The 18,192-nt window shown below is 41.1% G+C and overlaps 2 protein-coding genes and 1 non-coding gene across 10 annotated transcripts in view; 1 reads left to right on the top strand and 2 right to left on the bottom strand.

Annotated features, from left to right (window-relative positions):
- Nucleotides 1-18,192, top strand: part of CTPS2 (CTP synthase 2) — a 113,738-nt gene that overhangs the window by 48,990 nt on the left and 46,556 nt on the right. The window lies entirely within an intron of this gene.
- S100G (S100 calcium binding protein G) lies at nucleotides 10,328-14,362 on the bottom strand. Its single transcript, XM_004021937.5, has 3 exons — nucleotides 14,316-14,362; nucleotides 13,678-13,821; nucleotides 10,328-10,588 (listed from the first exon to the last, which is right to left on the bottom strand). The coding sequence occupies exons 2-3, from the start codon at nucleotides 13,810-13,812 to the stop codon at nucleotides 10,484-10,486; spliced, it is 240 nt and encodes a 79-aa protein (XP_004021986.1). The 5' UTR covers nucleotides 13,813-13,821; nucleotides 14,316-14,362; the 3' UTR covers nucleotides 10,328-10,483.
- Nucleotides 16,887-16,959, bottom strand: TRNAG-CCC (transfer RNA glycine (anticodon CCC)). The gene has a single exon. It is a non-coding gene; the product is annotated as a tRNA-Gly (tRNA).

Raw genomic sequence — 18,192 nt, 5'->3', positions numbered from 1 at the left:
GGGGTCCAATACGTTCTGGCAGGTGTTCTGAAGCTGAATCCAGCCTTTGTACCCCAACACTGAATTAAATCTTGGAGACAGAGTTTTGGGCAAAGTAGAAAAGAATAGCTTTATTGGTTTGCCACACAAAAGGGGACACAGTGGGCTGATGCCCTCAAAACTGTGTTCTAATCTAGAGGAAGTAGTGAGGTAAAAAGTTTTACAGTAATGGTTCAAAGACGGGGTAGTCAGCTCATGGGCAGTCTTCTGATTGGTTGGTGGTGAGGTAAGTGGGAGTCAGCATCATCAGTCTTCTGGTTCCATCAGGTCTGGGGTCTAGAGCTTGTGGGCAGCTCTCAATTAACTTCTCCCAACTGGTGGGGGTTTCCATATCTGTAAAACAACTCAAAAATATTGTTCTGTGTATCCCTGGAGGGGGGACCAGGACCCTGCCCAAGGCTGCACTATTGTTTCTTTTGACTCTTTCTCCCTTCTCTCTGCATCCCCTCCCTTCCCTAATTAGCATCTGTTTGAACCTGCTCACTGAAACTCAGGGAAGGTCATGGAGACTGAATGAAGCCTATTTCCTGTAATCAAGAAAGGAGAACACAGAAAAGGAGCCCGAAAGGGTCCTGTTCAGTATCAGTTCTGATGACTTCATCAGGTCAAAAGGTCAGATTCCATCCAAGCTGACATGTGCATAAGTCATACTTCCTTTACGGCCTCCTAGCTCCATTTTAGAGAGTTCTCTCTGTAGTACTGACTCCGTGTTGATTTTCCTTTCATACATGTACCCTTGGATGGTGGTCTTGGTGAGGAAAAGTGAGAAATGTGAATCATTTTAAGCAGATGCAAATGGAGACTTGAGATTGTGGCATTTGATATTATTTCAGTTTTATTTATCATTGATTTGACTTCTTTTACCCCTTTTTGATCCAAGGATTTTCAAAGTCAAAATTAATTTCATATCTGACACAGTTGATGTGTGATAGAGTCACATATAATAAAAAATGGATTCAGGTGTGTTATATATTAAGCATAATTGACGCATAACATTTTCCTGCCTTTAGTTGTAGCCCTGTTTGAATTATTTTCTACTTTCATTTATTTTTCAACAATTTCATATGGAAAGCAAATTAAGAGGGTTAAAAAACCCAGACAGCCACTTAGAGTAACCTTCCAGGTAACTTTTATAACTTTGAAGACTGCTTTAATTTCGAACATATTATAATGAGCATCTCCCAGCTAACAAAGCAATCCTAAAGAAGTCATTTGGAGCTTAGTTTGGGCTAAAGAAGTTTTTTCCCATAAAAGTAGCTGTCAGGAAGACAGCTATACTATGGGTAAAATATCTTTTTATGGATCAGTCTGGGAGCCTAATAGTCATTTAATCCTGTCTCTGTGGGGACTGTAGGTTCAGAGTTGATATCAGGCTGTTGGTTGGCCATAGTAACTATTTTCGATCTGGGAAAGAAAATTCTTCCAGGCATGATGGCTGCTGCTTAATGGCTAAGGCTTCTTGGGAGTAAGCCCGCATTAGTGAATCAACAAGGGTAGTCCATAATTTTAACAATGACCAAATGACTAAATGAGTACTTCAAAGCTAATGCATTTTAAAGCTTTTGTACCTTTAGCTCAACGGGAAATGCCTTGGGAATAGATATTTCAACAACTTGAAGGATATTTTTTTTTGCAGTAGAAATAACTGGATTCTAGTGAAAAGAGATTATTAAGAAGAAAAAAACTCACTGTGCATTTGGCGCTCATCCACTTAAGTACCGTCCTAAATATAGTGCATTACAAATGAGCAGCTGCCACAACCCTACTTGCAGTTTAGTTGGAGACATAAGATGTAAACTTGTGAAATGTAGAAACAAATGTGTGGACAGAATGTGAGTACACCCTCAGTGCTACGAGCCCTGACAACCAGGACTTCTGCCATGAGAGTGTTCTGGGTCTGTGCCACCTTTATGGCAGCCACTAGCCACACTGGGCTATGGAGCATTTGAAATTTAGCTAGAGTGGCCAAGGAACTGAATTTTGAATTTTTTAAAATTGATTTAAATGTCAATAGCCACTTAATCTAGTGGCCACAGTATTGTACAGCACAGGTAGGCCTTGAATAGTTAAGAATTCAGGGTTTGCGGGGGAAATACTGTGGGTTAAAGTAAGAAGGGAAGATTGTCAAATGTTAGGAGACTTCATTGAAAGGAGGGGAGGCATATGTAGGCTGGAATGTCTAAGATTTGGCCATAAAAGAGCATGAGCAAAGCACATTGCTCCTGGCGGGAAGTGGAAGGAAATAAAGGAGATTGGTGCTAATTTGTGGAGGTCCTTGAGTATTAGTGTCAGGATTAGTCCTGAAGGCAACAGGGAATGAGTAAGAATAATGCCTATCAGCTGTGACATATCTTCCAAATACTGAACTCTTGCTGAAGCCTTTCCAATAGAAATGGGTGCTTTAGGAAGATTCAACTGGTGTGGAAAACAGAGGGATGAGAGGGAAGAAAAGACTCCAGGCAGGGCATAAATCTGCATCACAATCTTACCCTTGTTGACTGTGCTTTTCTTGGTCACCGCCCATAACTGACTCTCCCCACTTTCAACATCCTCTTGTCTGTAGTTGAAGTTGGTATTTAAGGTGAGGGTTTTGGACATTTTGGTGAGTCACTCAGTTTTCCTGGGTCTCTCCCATGTATTCATGTTATTAAACTTTTGCTTGATTTTCTCTTGTTCATGTCAGTGTAACTCTTAGACCAGCCAGAAGATCTTAGAAGGGCAGACAAAAATGGCCTCCTTCTTAACAACTTGATGTTGATTTGATGTGTTTTCTCTCTTTTTCAACTTCCCTGCAAGTTCTCTTTAACGTAGCTCCTACAAATCCCAGTTGAAATACTACTTCTTAGGTTAAGCCTTTCCCTGGCATAATTCCAGAATCATTGACTTAGGATCTCAGAGGTCTGGAAATTTGCATATCTTATGGCATCTTGTATAATGCCTTGCCTATAGTAGGTGCTTTACGTATGTTGGAGTTGAAAGACAGTGTGTATTTACTATGTGAGGGGCTGATTGAGATTGAAAACATAGACAAAAATGGGAAGCTTGCATGACCTAAATATTAGAACTCAACAAAGCATGTGCAACAAAAAATAAAACTCCAAGCTATAGACTAATGTTGGTTATTAATAAAGATGTAAAAACCTTAAATAAAATGTCAAAGTGTCTATCCCTTAACAGCATTTAAGGGATAATCAGTCCTGACTGGATAGTGTGTTTATCCTGGGAATTAAATTGATTAATGCATCATATTGATCAAACAAAAGAGTGAACCCCCATATCATCACAAACACTAAATAGGCAGTGTATAGTATCTATACCCTAGTAGTCACAATCTCATAACAAACTTGAAATAGTACTTCAAATGAGAGAAAGAATATCTTTCAACAAAACAGTACCCAACCATAAACTCAGTGGGGAAATAAAGATCTTCCTCGACTTATGCTGGGGTTATGCCCTGAGTATTGGAAGCTGAAAATGCTTTTAATACACGTAACCTATTGAACATCATAGTTTAGCCTTAAATGTGTTCAGAACATTTACATTAGCTTACAGTTGGAAAAACCATCTCACACAAAGCCTATCTCATAATAAAGTGTTGAAAATCTCATTAAATTGTTACTGAACCAAACTTGGATCCACCTGCCTGATGCACAGCACAGCCAGTCTACTGACACCAGGTTGTGCTGAAGGATGGGACAGCATTTATTTGCAGGCCTCCAAGCAAGGAGAATGGGCAGCTTGTGCTCAAAAGACCCAAACTCCCTGGTGACTTTTAGGCAAGGGTTTTTAAAGCCAATATTATGGGTGAGGGTCGTAGGGTGCCTGATTAGCTCACGGACATTCTTCTGATTGGTTGGTGGTAAAGTAACAGGATGGTGTTTCGGGAATCTCAGTCATCAGTCTTCTGGTTCCAACCAGTCTGAGGTCTACGTGCTTTTGTGGTCAGCATGTACTCAACATCATCAACTTAGTTTCTGCAGAACAGCTCAAAGATATGGATCAGATTGTTATCTGTACCCTTCAGGGGGAACTAGGAGTCCTGTGACTATTGTTTAAGCTATTATTACCTTCCTTGCTTGACTGCTTTCTCTTTCTGCATTTTCCACTTCTTTAATCATTGACTGGATTTTCTCTTTGAAATCTGAGGAAGGCCTAGGAGATGAAAGCTTTTTATACAAACAAACAGGGGACACAGAGGGGCTTGTACCCAGGAGGTCCTTTCAGAGTCCTGCTTGGTTTCACAATGTATTTAATACTGTACTGAAAGTGAAAAACAATGGTTGTCTGGTTGCAGAATGGTTGTCAGTGTGTCAGTTGTTTCCCCTCTTGATGGTGTGGCTGACTGGAAGCTGTGACTGCTGCCACCCAGCATCACGAGAGACTCATACTGCATATTGTAAGCCCAGGAAAAGACCAAAATTCAAAAATTGATGTACAGTTTCTACTGAATGCACACTGCTTTTGTGCCATTTTAGGGTTGAAAAATGGAAAGCTGAACCATGGTAATTTGGGTACCATCTGTAGTTGGGAGATTCCTATAAAAACCATAGATGAGTAAAAGATGTGCACTGTTGCAACTAATGAAGTAGGTAAAATGAAGCTGATGAATGCTGTCTGAGGAGTGAAGCTGGCACTCTCCTACCTGTTTGTGGAAATATGAATCAATACAACTTTTTGGGAATTAACTAGTGAAAGTGAAGTCACTCAGTCGTGTCCGACTCTTTGCGACCCTGGGGACTGTAGCCCACCAGGCTTCTCCGTCCATGGGATTCTCCAGGCAAGAATACTGGAGTGGGCTGCCATTTCCTTCTCCAGGGGATCTTCCCAACCCAGGGATCAAACCCATGTTTCCCGCATTGCAGGCAGACGCTTTAACCTCTGAGCCACTAGATGGTCTCACAAACCATAAAAATATTGATTCCGTCTGGTCAGACATTTACTTCTCAGAAATTCTCCTAAGAAAACCTGATATATTGACAAAGAAGTGAACAGGTATTCACTATAACATTAGTTAGAAGAATCAAAAATGACAGTAATCCTAATGCCCCACAGTGGGGAAATAGTTGAGACCGTTAAGGGGTATCCCTACAGTGGAGTATAATTAATCATTAGAACTGTTTAAGGCTTTTGATGCTATGAGAATGCTCTTGTGTTGGATTAGAATGATACAAATTGTGTTTAAACATTCCCTCATGGTGTATAAAAATCTTTGTTTCTTGGTGGAAGGGTTATAACTTGTTTTTCTTTTTCTCTGGTTAAATTTCTGAGTTTTGAAATAGCTTCTGATGCATTTCCCAGAATTTAGATAGTTGTATGCTCTGACTATTCCAAATAAAAAGGAGGATGCAAAGAAGTTCATTATGAAAAGCAGCAATATGGTATTTTACAAAAGTTGTCTTTTTATTAAAAATTTTCTTTAATTCTTTTTGATGGGCTTCCCAGGTGGCACTAGTGGTAAAGAATACCCCTGCCAATGCAGGATACTTAAGAGACGTGGGTTTGATTCCTGGGTCAGAAAGATCCCCTGGAAAAGGAAATGGCAACCCACTCTGGTATTCTTGCCTGGAGAATCCCATGGACAGAGGAGCCTGGCATGCTATATCCATGGGGTCACAAAAAGTCGCATGTGGGTTTGATCCCTGAGTCGGACACATATTCTTTTTGACGGGACACACATCCACAGGGTTGAAAAATAAAAAATGTATAATAAAATATGAAATCAGAAGTGGTTCTCACACCTCTGTCCCTCATCTGCCCAGTCCTTTCCTTCAAACCAAGCAAGGGCTTGTGTGCTCTCTGCACAGAAAGCCAAACTCTGACAGTAAGTATTTGCTGTGAGTTCAGTTCAGTTCAGTCGCTTAGTTGTGTCTGACTCTGCGACCCCATGAACCACAGGCCTCCCTGTCCATCACCAACTCCCGGAGTCCACCCAAACCCATGTTGGTGATGCCCTCCAACCATCTCATCTTCTGTCATCCCCTTCTCCTTCTGCCCTTAATCTTTCTCAGCATCAGGGTCTTTTCAAATGAGTCAGCTCTTCACATCAGGTGGCCAAAGTACTGGAGTTTTAGCTTCAATATCAGTCCTTCCAATGAACGCCCAGGACTGATCTCCTTTAGGATGGACTGGTTGGATCTCCTTGCAGTCCAAGGGACTCTCAAGAGTCTTCTCCAACACCACAGTTCAAAAACATCAATTCTTTGGCACTCAGCTTTCTTTATAGTCCAACTCTCACATCCATACAGGACCACAGGAAAAACCATAGCCTTGACTAGGCGAAACTTTGTTGACAAAGTAATGTCTCTACTTTTTAATATGCTGTCTAGGTTGGTCACAACTTTCCTTCCAAGGAGTAAGCGTCTTTTAATTTCATGGCTGCAGACACCATCTGCAGTGATTTTGGAGCCCCCCAAAATAAAGTCAGCCACTGTTTCCACTGTTTCCCCATCTATTTGGCATGAAGTGATGGGACCAGATGCCATGATCTTCGTTTTCTGAATGTTGAGCTTTAAGCCAACTTTTTCACTCTCCTCTTTCACTTTCAAGAGGCTCTTTAGTTCTTCTTCACTTTCTGCCATAAGAATGGTGTCATCTGCATATCTGAGGTTATTGATATTTCTCCCAGCAATCTTGTATCCAGCTTGTGCTTCTTCCAGCCCAGCGTTTCTCGTGATGTACTCTGCATATAAGTTAAATAAGCAGGGTGACAATATACAGCCTTGGTGTACTTCTTTTCCTATTTGGAACCAGTCTGTTGTTCCACGTCCAGTTCTAACTGTTGCTTCCTGACCTGCATACAGGTTTCTCAAGAGCAAGGGTTTATTGCAGGTGCCAGGAAAGGGAGTGGGAGACAAACCTCAGATCCTTTCCAACTTGGTCTTCCTTTTAAAAGGCAAGAACAAAGAGGCTGGTGTTAGGGCCTTCCCTAGTGCTCCAGTGCGTGCTTTCACTACACGGGGTTTGGGTTCAATCCTTGTTTGCGAATTAAGATTCCACATGCCATTTGGTGTGGCCAAAAAATAAATACTGGGGTTAATCATTGTCTTGTGACATTTGTTAATCACAGTTTCAGAAGTCAAGATGTCTAAGGTTTCTGAGTCTTTGGCCAGCTGATCCTGGGGAGGGGATGATCTGTTAGCTCATCTTGCCCTGGAGAAACCACCTGAGTGCTTTAAGGATGCTATCCGCAGGAGCACTTGCAGTCCTCTGACTCTGGTTGATTAGTGTTCAGATAGCATAGGATTGAGCTCAGAAGGGATGAGAAAGGGAAAAAAGATTTTTTTTAATGTTCTACCACTGTTAAGATTTATGTCTGCTCTATCTTTACTTATTTATTTTAAATTTTTTGGCCACACTGCTCAGCATGTGGGATCTTAGTTCCTCAACCAGGGATTGAAGCTTCACCCTGTGCAGTGGAAGTGCAAAGTGTTAAACCACTCAACTGCCAGGGAATCCCTGGGAAAAAAGAGATTTTAATAGGTTAGTCATAAACTTAGCAGGGGAATTCAGTTTTAGGGGGACTAAACATGTAAACCATGACCCGCCTGTCTTGGGTTGCCCCACGGGCATGGCTTAGTTTCATTGAGTTAGACAAGGCTGTGGTCCTAGTGTGATTAGATTGACTAGATTTCTGTGAGTATGGTTTCAGTGTGTCTGCCCTCTGATGCCCTCTTGCAACACCTACCATTTTACTTGGGTTTCTCTTACCTTGGGCGTGGGGTATCTCTTCACGGCTGCTCCAGCAAAGCACAGCTGCTGCTCCTTATCTTGGATGAGGGGTATCTCCTCCCGCCACCCTTCTGACCTTCAGCGTGGGATGGCTCCTTTAGGCCCTCCTGCGCCCGGGCAGCCACCACTCCTTGGAAGTGGGGTTGCTCCTTACTCCTTGGAAGAAAAGTTATGACCAACCTAGATAGCATATTCAAAAGCGGAGACATTACTTTGCCGACTAAGGTCCGTCTAGTCAAGGCTATGGTTTTTCCAGTAGTCATGTAAGGATGTAAGAGTTGGACTGTGAAGAAGGCTGAGCGCCAAAGAATTGATGCTTTTGAACTGTGGTGTTGGAGAAGACTCTTGAGAGTCCCTTGGACTGCAAGGAGATCCAACCAGTCCATTCTGAAGGAGATCAATGCTGGGATTTCTTTGAAGGGAATGATGCTAAAGCTGAAACTCCAGTGCTTTGGCCACCTCATGCGAAGAGTTGACTCATTGGAAAAGACTTTGATGCTGGGTGGGATTGGGGGCAGGAGAAGAAGGGGACGACAGAGGATGAGATGATTGGATGGCATCACTGACTCGAAGGTGAGTCTGAGTGAACTCCGGGAGTTGGTGATGGACAGGGAGGCCTGGCGTGCTGCGATTCATGGGGTCACAAAGAGTCGGACACGACTGAGCGACTGAACTGAACTGAACTGAAACATGTTAACACTAACTAACATATAAACACTGATACTCGTTTTTGTGTGTGTGTGTCCTTGCAGAGAATTTTTTTTAGCTCATGTTCATTGGAAGGGTGATTGGGAAAAAAATGTGTAATGAGGCTCATTAGGAGGGTGATAATGAACAGAAAGGTCAAGATGCTGATCAAAGAGAATGTGTGCAGCACTGATGATTTGCTGGTGTTTCTGAGGAGAGGAGAGTGGGGGTCAGGATAAAAACCTGGCTTCCATGGCACCACTGTCGTGGGCTCTCATGGCCAGCTTGTACTCATATGGCTTTGTCATTTTAGCTGTCAGGTGGGGGGCAGAAGAAAGTTAGTCTCCTCCCATGTTCCCTGATCTCTCCCTCCCTCCCCTGAACTAGACTCAGCTTGTGGAACTGAGAGGGCAACAGGCAGAAAGGCCAAGGGTCTCCAAACGGAGAAAATAGCCTGCAAGTCTCAGACATTTTTATTTCTCTTAAGCGGCAGGAGGAAACAAACTAGCGATATTTTTTCCTTCTCTATACAAATTTTAAAGGAGGTTTCTCTTAAAATACTGTGTTGCCATAATGACACCTGCTTTCACCTGAAGTTAACTATTCTCAAACCTAGAGATAACCAATGCCTTTCTCTTATGGAAATGTTTATCTTAAGCTATGCTAATGTACTATGCATTTACCCCAAACTCTGTCTTCAAGTTGGTTCCGCCTTTTGGCTCAGAACCTACTTGATAAACCAGTATGTTATACTCAGATATTGTCCCTCTCATCTATGTAAATGAAACTGTTTGTATGGTGATCTGTCCTTCTTCAAGATTCAAGTTAATCATTTTATGGCCCAGGATGAACCATTTGTGCCAAGATTATCCCAAAATGCATCTTATGGGTGAGGGGCCTGGTGCCATTCTGAGTTTTAAGACATTCCTTTCTTTCATTAGCAGACTGCTAGTGACTATATTCCTGGGTCGGGAAGTTCCCTGGAGAAGGAAACGGCAACCCACTCCAGTACTCTTGCCTAGAAAATCCCATGGATGGAGGAGCCTGGTGTCCATGGGGTTGCAAAGAGTTGGACACGACTGAGCGACTTCACTAGTGACTATATAACATCCAGCTGAAGACTAGCAGGGGGGTACTCTTTCTGCCCACTTCTGATGCCTATGTCAGAAGCTTTCTCTATCTCCTCTATACTGTAATAAAACTTTATTACACAAAAGCTCTGGCCCTGGATTAAATTCTCCTTCGGGGCCGAGAATCCCAGTGTCGTGATTCAACAACAACCTTTCAGAACTTGAGGGCTAGCTGCTTCTCAGATACCCAGAATCCCAGCAACACAGGATGCCAGATCTGGAGGGCCCTGCTTTCCTGTCCTTTTTATTTTTCACATCACATACCAGAACCAAGGCCACCTGTTTGGTCATGGAATAAAGCTGACTCTCTGGACCTATGTTCCTTCTGCTCCCCCAGAGGATCAGTGATTGAAAAGGCACAGCTGGTGCTAGGAGATGACTTTAAAGACAAGTGTCTGTTCTGTGAAGTCTGTTTCTTACTAGCCATTGACTAGAGTGAAATGTGAGTCAATGTTGGGAATGATGTGATCCCCTGCATGGCTGCAGAGGGAGAGCAGGGAGAGGGTTATTCTGGCGGACAAGTGGAGGAAGGGAGTTGGTTTGACTCATCAGAATTCTTTCCAAGTCTCTGCCACCATTTTTGTGGTTTTGGTCAAGATCATGGAACTATGATCATGGAACTATTCTGGGCCCTCCCCCCCCTTTTTCCACTTTATAAATCTGTAAATTAGATAAAGGTACATCAAATTAAGGTTACTTTCAAATCTAGTAAGCTCCAGGAGTCAGTACTTGACAAGGTGAGACATGTTTAAGGATTTTTTAATTCAGTAATTAGACCTCAGTGTTGGATCATTACAATTGTAAAGAATTAAGTGGCGACATTGATGGTTTCGTACAGAGTAGGACCACATCCCAGGCACTCTTCTTCCAGTACTGAGAATGATATTTTATTCTTTCCTTCACTGGGATATCTTTTTCACCAACACCTGGAATTCTTCAAAACTAACTTCTCCATCTCCATTCTTGTCTAGTTCTTCAAAAAGCTCATCGAGGGTGCTTGGACCCTGGTTTTAGACAAAAAGGAGGGAATAGAAAAGGGGGAGAAACAAGTCAGTTACTGCTGCACATTAAATTAGAGACACCGCGTCTATGTTCCAAGAAGGCAACTGAGTTTTTAGTCACGTTACTGACAGTGAGAGATGAAAAAAAAAAACCTTAGTTGTCGCATTGCTTCATGTCACAGAGCTGGCTACCCCCCCATTAAAAAAATAACAACCAACTATATCACATTTATTATTTGGAAGTTAATAATGTATATTTTAAAATACTTGGTTTCCTTTGTAATCTAAATCATTCTTTTGAGAAGTCCCAGGGCTTCACTTGGCTGCCGAGGGGCCCTGCTCTAAGGTTTCCCTGGGAGCTAGTTCAGCATCCAGCTCCAGGGCTGAGCCAGCATATGACCAGGGGCTTGCTGTGGGCCAGCTCTGTGACAAAGCTTTTCCTTGGCCTGTGTAAGTCTCCCAGCTGCCTTGTGGGGGAGATCCACATTACAGATGAGGAAACAGGCTTTGAGACGACTTGCCCAGGGCTCCCAGCTGGTAAGAAGGGACTCTAGAGCTCAACCCCTTGATCAGCAACCATCCCGTTTTTGCCCCCAAATCATGTGTTGCAGCCCACTTCTATGCAAGGTGACTTTGGCTCAGTGGTTCTTACACCAGGTAGGTGGGCTTGCTGACCTTAGTAAACCCAAGGTGATTGGGGGTTTTACTCCCAGAGCTTCCAGTTCACTAGGCTTGGAGTCAGATCTGAGAATCTATATTTCCAACAAGTTCCTGGGCAGTGCTGATCCTGAGAACCAACCACTCAGAGAACCTCTGCTTGTTATCAAAACATCAGATCATGTTCAGCCCGACTCCCTTTTGACTAATGGTATTGCTGTAGTGACTTAAGCAGACTTAATTTTGTCTGTGCTGTAGGGGTGGAAAAATTTCCCTCCTTCCCTTCTGGGTTCTTTGGCTGGTCTATTAATTAAATCAACACAGACAGATTAACAGGAGAAAAACAAGTTTAATTACATACGTATGGGGTACCCCATAAAAATTTGAGACCCAAAGGGCAACCAGGTAACTGAGGCTTATATAACATCCTGAGCTAAGGATACAAAGGGAAGGAAGGCCATTCATAGGAAGGCAGAGATGTTTGGAAAACAAAAATTTAGCCTGTTATACAAATACATTTCTAAGGAAAAAAGGAATCTAAAGCAAGAGCTCTCTTCCTGGGACAGGCTCCCCTTTCCAATGTAAATTTAGGCAGTTGAGTGGGAGGTTAAGAGCTTTCCCTGAATCTTCTGGGTTTTGATTCCTTTTAGTTCAAAATAATCTCCATGCTTAAGTGGCATATTTCGGGGAGACTTGTTCTGAGCCCCTTCACTACCATAAAACTCTAATTGTAAAGCCATTACAACTCTGAATTTAAGGTAAGGCGTCTCTTTGGCAAAATGGTATCCAGGAAACCTATTGAAATAGCAGTTTAGTTTGTAAGTCAGCTTCAAAAAACTTTTTTGAATTCTGGTAGAAAACACATAAGATAAAATTCCCCATCTTAACTATTTTTAAGTATACAGTTCAGTAATGTTAAAGTATGTTCACACTGTTGTGCAGCAAATCTCTACATCAAGGTATGTTTTAACCCTTAAGATTCCTACAAAGACATTTGACACTTAGCTACGCTCACAAGACCGCACTGTAAGTTAGCTATTCAACATCTGTTTTACAAAAAGTCTGTATGAAAATACAATTAGTACATGACTTCATATGTAGATTTTTCACAACTTACCACTAGTCATTCTACCTTTATCCAAATTAGAAAAGTCATATGTGCTTTTTATAGGAAATACATAAAATATAGAAAAATACAGAAAAGTTCACCAATCTTACCTTTAAAAACAACTTGACTAGATTGCCTAGGCTTTCCTGTCAGATTATTATTTTTCTTCTTTTTCTTATTCCTATTATTATTTTTCTTCCTTTTGGAAAAATTTAAGAGTTTTTTGAAAAGTTAAATCTTTCTTAGAAATGTTGGTTTTTAATTAGAAAATCTCTTTTTCTGCTAGTGCCTTTAACTTTTTAAAAGTTGTTTCACATTTTAACTGTGAGAAAATTGATTATAAGGTCATCAAATTCAGCTACTTCGCTTTTTAGTACTAGAAACAGAAACCTCAGCAACTGAAACTATAAACCTCATATGTCATATTGGCAAAAGGGACATTTCTGGTTAAAATATGAGAACCAGATTCTGAAGTAAGAGCTAAATAGGGACTAAGTCAAATGTAACAGTTAGTTGCACAGTTGCTTCCATTTTGAAGATGATTTTTAGTTCCAAGGGAAAGAAAGGGTATAGGAGCAAAGAGAATCAGTTTTTCCCTGTTTCTTATTGCCTCTAGATGCATTTTGATTTTGACAACTCTGGGATGGTTTTGATGAGAAACTTTATGGCTGGGGAAATGTAATCCTTTCCTAAAAGTTGTTTAGAAATATATTGTTGCTCATTAACACAAACTTAGGTGCTTAACACAAATGTAAATGCTTTTGAAATAGAAATAGGTGTCGCAGGAGGGCAATTTATCAGCATGAAGCCAGTTTCCTTAACAGATTGCCAAGTAAGTGTTGGTCTAGTTGAGAGATCCTACCTATAACAGAGAAGCACATCCAAGTCCAACTTCTATAATTGTACAGGTCTCTTTGTTTTCCTAAAGCTTGACACAGAGGTGCCGAACCCAGACTGAAGGACTTAGTATGTTTGCTTGGCGACCTAGGGGTCTTCCAAACCTATCTTGGTAAAAGTACAATCGTGGCTTCTGTTTACTATGACTGGGCACCTCGGGAACTGTGTGTCAAGGCTGGGGGCGATAGACGGCAAAGCCCGTTCTTTCTAGGAGCTTGCCATCTGAAATGTAGCCTACCCCAGAGGAGGAAGGCATGCATTCAAGTGTCCTCTCTCAGGTGATGCCCACACCTTGGCTGCTGGGTGCTCTGCTCCAAATGGAGCTCTGATCAGTGTCATTGAGGACCTTAGCCTCTCCCTGAGTCCTCCCTTCTCCCTGTCCTTCCCACCATCCCTGCCCTGTCAGTGGACTCTGTGGTGGTGCACTCACCTTCAGCAAACTGGGGAATTCCGTCTGAAGCAATAGCTTCAGCTCCTCCTTGGACAGTTGGTTTGGATCACCTTCTTTGGCTGCATATTTTTCGAAAATGCCTTTCAGTTCTTCTGGAGACTTTTTGGCACTCATTTTGGTGTCCTGTAAATTGGGAAAACAATGAACTTAACAGAAAGCCAGAGTATTTTATACTGATAATAGCCAGCAGGAGTTGAGTGCTTTTGGGCAAGGTGAGAGAGAACAGAAGGGGAGGGGAGGAGATAGAAAGGAGGAGGAGGAGGAGAGAGGAGGGTAGGAACTGTGGAAATGGCAATGTACCAGTGATTGCTAATGAATGTGTTTTTAAAATAATCATCTTAGATAGTATGTGAAATGTCTGTTCTTAGAGTACATCTGTTAGAAGATAGGCTTTGAAGTCAAATACTTTTACTAGTAATTATGACATTCTTCGCTTGTACCTGATCTGCACACTGTAGGCTGTGGTCTTGAAGAAAGCTGACCATAGCTTCTAGCCTCTTAAGTTACTGGTAATATCTTTAGATGGCACAAATCCACTTTTTCTCTAGACCATGATCTTTCACACCATTCTGAAAGGAAGCAGAAGGAGCTGCTAAAAGTACTAAAAGCACACTTACCTGGCCGTTCAGCAGTGAGGCAGCTAGAAGAACCAAACAGGAGTGTGAGGAGCTGAGCCGGATCGTGTGACTTTTATAGTCTTAACAGACACACCACCCTGATTGTGAAATTTTCCTTTTGTTTGCCATTTAAGGGTAATTATTAATGGTTTTTGAAACCCAATCTTAAGACTGCATGAACTTCATAATTAAGGGCAAGATCCAATAAAGGGCCACCTTGATGGTTACTTAATGGTTCAGAGTCCCAAGGGTACGCTTGGATTCTTTACTCCTTAGATTATATTTTCTCTCCAAAGTGGAATTAGGATATTTTCTCACTGTTCATATTTCAGAAAGCTCAAATATGAAGGGTTGGGTTTTTTAAAATTTAGTTTCCTATTTAGTTTTGAAAAACATAATTTTGTGCACATCAAGAAAAAAATGCTGAAATAAAAGATCAAATACTAAATAGTTTGAAAAAATTATGTATAGCCTTTAAAGTCCCTTTGTGCATATTAGGTGCTTAAATTATTTATTATTTATTATTTATTTATTTGTTTATTTTTTACAAAGTTAATTCTTTCTTTCTTTATTTTTTACAAAGTTTATTCTTAAATGTTTCCAAGACAGCACTTCATTTTAGCTATAGATGGCAACAGATGTTATGGCAAGGAATCCACATGTTTACACAGAAATGGAACTAAGGGTCATCATTGCCTCAGACGCAAGGGATAGCTTACTTTTTTCCAGATTTCTTAATTCTACCTGTGACCAGGGAGCCTTTCCCCGAGGCCTTAGCTTTTAGCTCTTATGTTTAGTTTCTTCTACTCCACCTTCTGTTTCTGTTTGAATGTCTTATCTCATCCATCTCCTTGTCTTGCTTCTTGGGCTGCTTCAGGGGCTTCTTGCCTCCTTTGGGACGCCGACATGGCACCTGCTGCCCCTTCCCCAGACCCTGCCACCCGAAGCGGCTTAATTTTTTGAATAATAATGAGTAAAGTATCATCAAGAAGCAGGTTTAAGAAGTGGGGTAGGGGGGAGATACACAATAATTTGTGATTTCATTTGGCAAAGCAATATTGCCGAGTAGCATGGTCTTTTTTTCTACTTTTTCATTATTTGCTGTTCCCATATGTGCTTTTTATGTCTTCATTGTTTTTCCTTGCCAAATCTATTTTGTTAATCATTCTAAAAACTTGTGAAAACAGTTGACTTACTTTTATTCAAATGGAATTACTTAAAACTTTTGGAACTGCCAGGATTTAAAATTGGAGACTAATTTTATTTCTCTTGGAAAGAGTTTCATGAAAGAATTAGGACATTTCCCAGGAGCATTATTCCAATACTGATTGTAACTCATAAGAAGGGGTTCCAGATCAACTTTAAAAGCACTTACAAGCATTTAAATACTTGTATACATCCATACTTTTATGGACCTTTTCTATTTTTTATTTATTTTTCTCTGACCCTTTGTTATATTATGTACAGATTCAGGATTGAAATATTGCACTATATTTCTCTCTATGCTTTTCAGTTCTAAAATTCTAAGGCCTTATTTACCTTGAAGAACAAATGTGAAATCTTATGTATAGAATTTCTTGAAAGCTCCCATCAATCCTGAGCCTTGATCATTCCATGCATTTTAGCTGACTTGTGTATGTTATTCTAGCCTTTATTACAGATTATTTGACTATGGTATGCATCAGTGGGGTCCCCTGTGGCTCAGATGGTAAAGCATCTGCCTGCAATGCAGGAGACGTGGGTTCAATGCCTGGGTTGGGAGGATCCCCTGGAGAAAGGCATGGCAACCCACTCCAGTATTCTTGCCAGGAGAATTCCATGGACAAGAGAGCCTGGCAGACTACAAACATGGGGTTGCAGAGTTGGACATGACTGAGTGACTGAGACACTTCTGTGCATGGTACTGACTGTGTGTTAGCTCACTTCTTAAAGACAGGCATTTTGCTTTTACTTGTAAAATATAAAAAAATAGTGTTCTGATTTTGGTAATATATTTTAATCAAGATTTTAGAGAATTTCTCAGGTTTCTATACTTATGCTCTGTTTTACCTGGGAGGAAGGAGGCTGTTGTTGAATGGTTATGAAAAGAAATATGTATTTCATATAACACATTTTTTTAAGAGATTCAAACCTACAGAAAATTTTTAGGAAAAGTCAATGAATACCAACCCAACTTTCACTCAGATTTACTAATTACTAACATTTCCACATTTGCTTTCTTTTTCTATGGACAACCCTTCCCGCCTCAACCATTTGAGAATCAGTTACAGACATCCAGACAGCCACTAAATACCTCAGCATCTTATTTACTAAGGGCAAAAACATCCTCCTGCACAACCACAGTGCATTCATTATCACAGCTTTTATTCACATCTCGTTAATTGTTGATATAGCATCTTAAATCATCTCTTAAATCATCTTAAAGCATCTCAAATTAGCACTTGTGAGCTAAAATAAACATGGTAATTGTTTTATTTCTTGAGTCTATATTGAAGAAATGATTTTTAAAAATATTTACTTCATTCCCCTTGTGGCATTTGGGATCTTTTCCTTGTGGCGCATGGGATCTGTTTCCCTGACCAGGGATCGAACCTGGGCCCTCTGCATTGGGAGCACAGAGTCTTAGCCCCTGGACCACCAGGGACGTCCCAAAGAAATGATTTTAATAATTATATATGATCTTAATAACAGTATATCTATATGATTTTAACAAGTATATATTGTATGACATAATATATATAATATGTCTATAACACATGACATATTGTATATATGACACATGTGTGAGCATGTGTGTATATAAAAGTAACTGTAAGAAAAACATTTGAAACAATATTGGTTAACAATCTTTTAGGCTTCATATCTCTAGTTTCAAGGGAGGACCTCTGATTAAAACAGGCCCAGTGCTGCTTGTTGTCAGAAGTTAGGCTTGTAGTAAACGCTAACAGAGGGCTTGGCTTCTCTGGTGGCTCAGTGGTAAAGAATCCTCCTGCCAATGCAGGAGATGTGGGTTTGATCCCTGGGTCGAGAAGATTCTTTAGAGAAGGAAATGGCAACCCACTCCAGTGTTCTTGCTTAGAAAATCCCATGGACAGAGGAGCCTGGGGCTATAGTCCATAGGGTTGCAAAAGAGTCCGTTGCGACTTAGCGACTGAACAACCACAGCAAACGCTAACAGAACTGGAAAAACACCCCACTGATCCTCTTGTATTGTTACTTGCTCACCTCTGCCAGTGACCTCTCTTGTCTCTTATTTTTCTCATCACCTGTAGACTCAAGCATGGGGGTAAACCTGAAGTGGGAAACATGAAATCCACCAATAGATATTCTTATGAAACATTAACTAAAAATGTATGGAGATGGGTGATAAATACAGGGTGTGTTCAAAAGAGTGCATTTTTAAACCAGAGAAAGCGGAAAAAATGACAGGCACAAGATGGGTAATGGAAAAATGGAGAGGCAAAGGTTACTTCACCTGACTGTTCAATTGCTTGATCTTTGGACAGACTTCAGTTTTTCCTAGGAAAGCTGAGAGTAACTTATTTTACAAGCTTGGGATACCACAGACTTTGGTGGCCAGGTTACTCTACTCAAAGGCCACAACAGCAGTGCCTCAGAAAGCACCTCTGGGCTCCGCATAGCAAAATGGGTATGAAGTGCTGTCTCTGGGTTCGTGTTGTCTTTGATGCTGAGGTCTGGAAGAGATCTTGACTTCAAAGCTCTGCTGTCCCTAAAAGGGAGCCCTCTACATGCCTCCATGATGGCGTTCACCTTCCACTTCCAGCCTCTGCCCTGGGTTCCTCCTAACCCATGACTATTGAAGGCTGCTTTTTGTTTTTTTTTTTTTTTAATTGGGCTTCCCTGGTGGCTCAACTGG

This window comes from Ovis aries, chromosome X (assembly GCF_016772045.2).
Source record: "Ovis aries strain OAR_USU_Benz2616 breed Rambouillet chromosome X, ARS-UI_Ramb_v3.0, whole genome shotgun sequence".
Classification (NCBI taxonomy): Eukaryota; Metazoa; Chordata; class Mammalia; order Artiodactyla; family Bovidae; genus Ovis; species Ovis aries.
The sequence above is the reverse complement of the archived record's forward strand: the minus strand, read 5'-3'. Positions and strand labels throughout refer to the sequence as shown.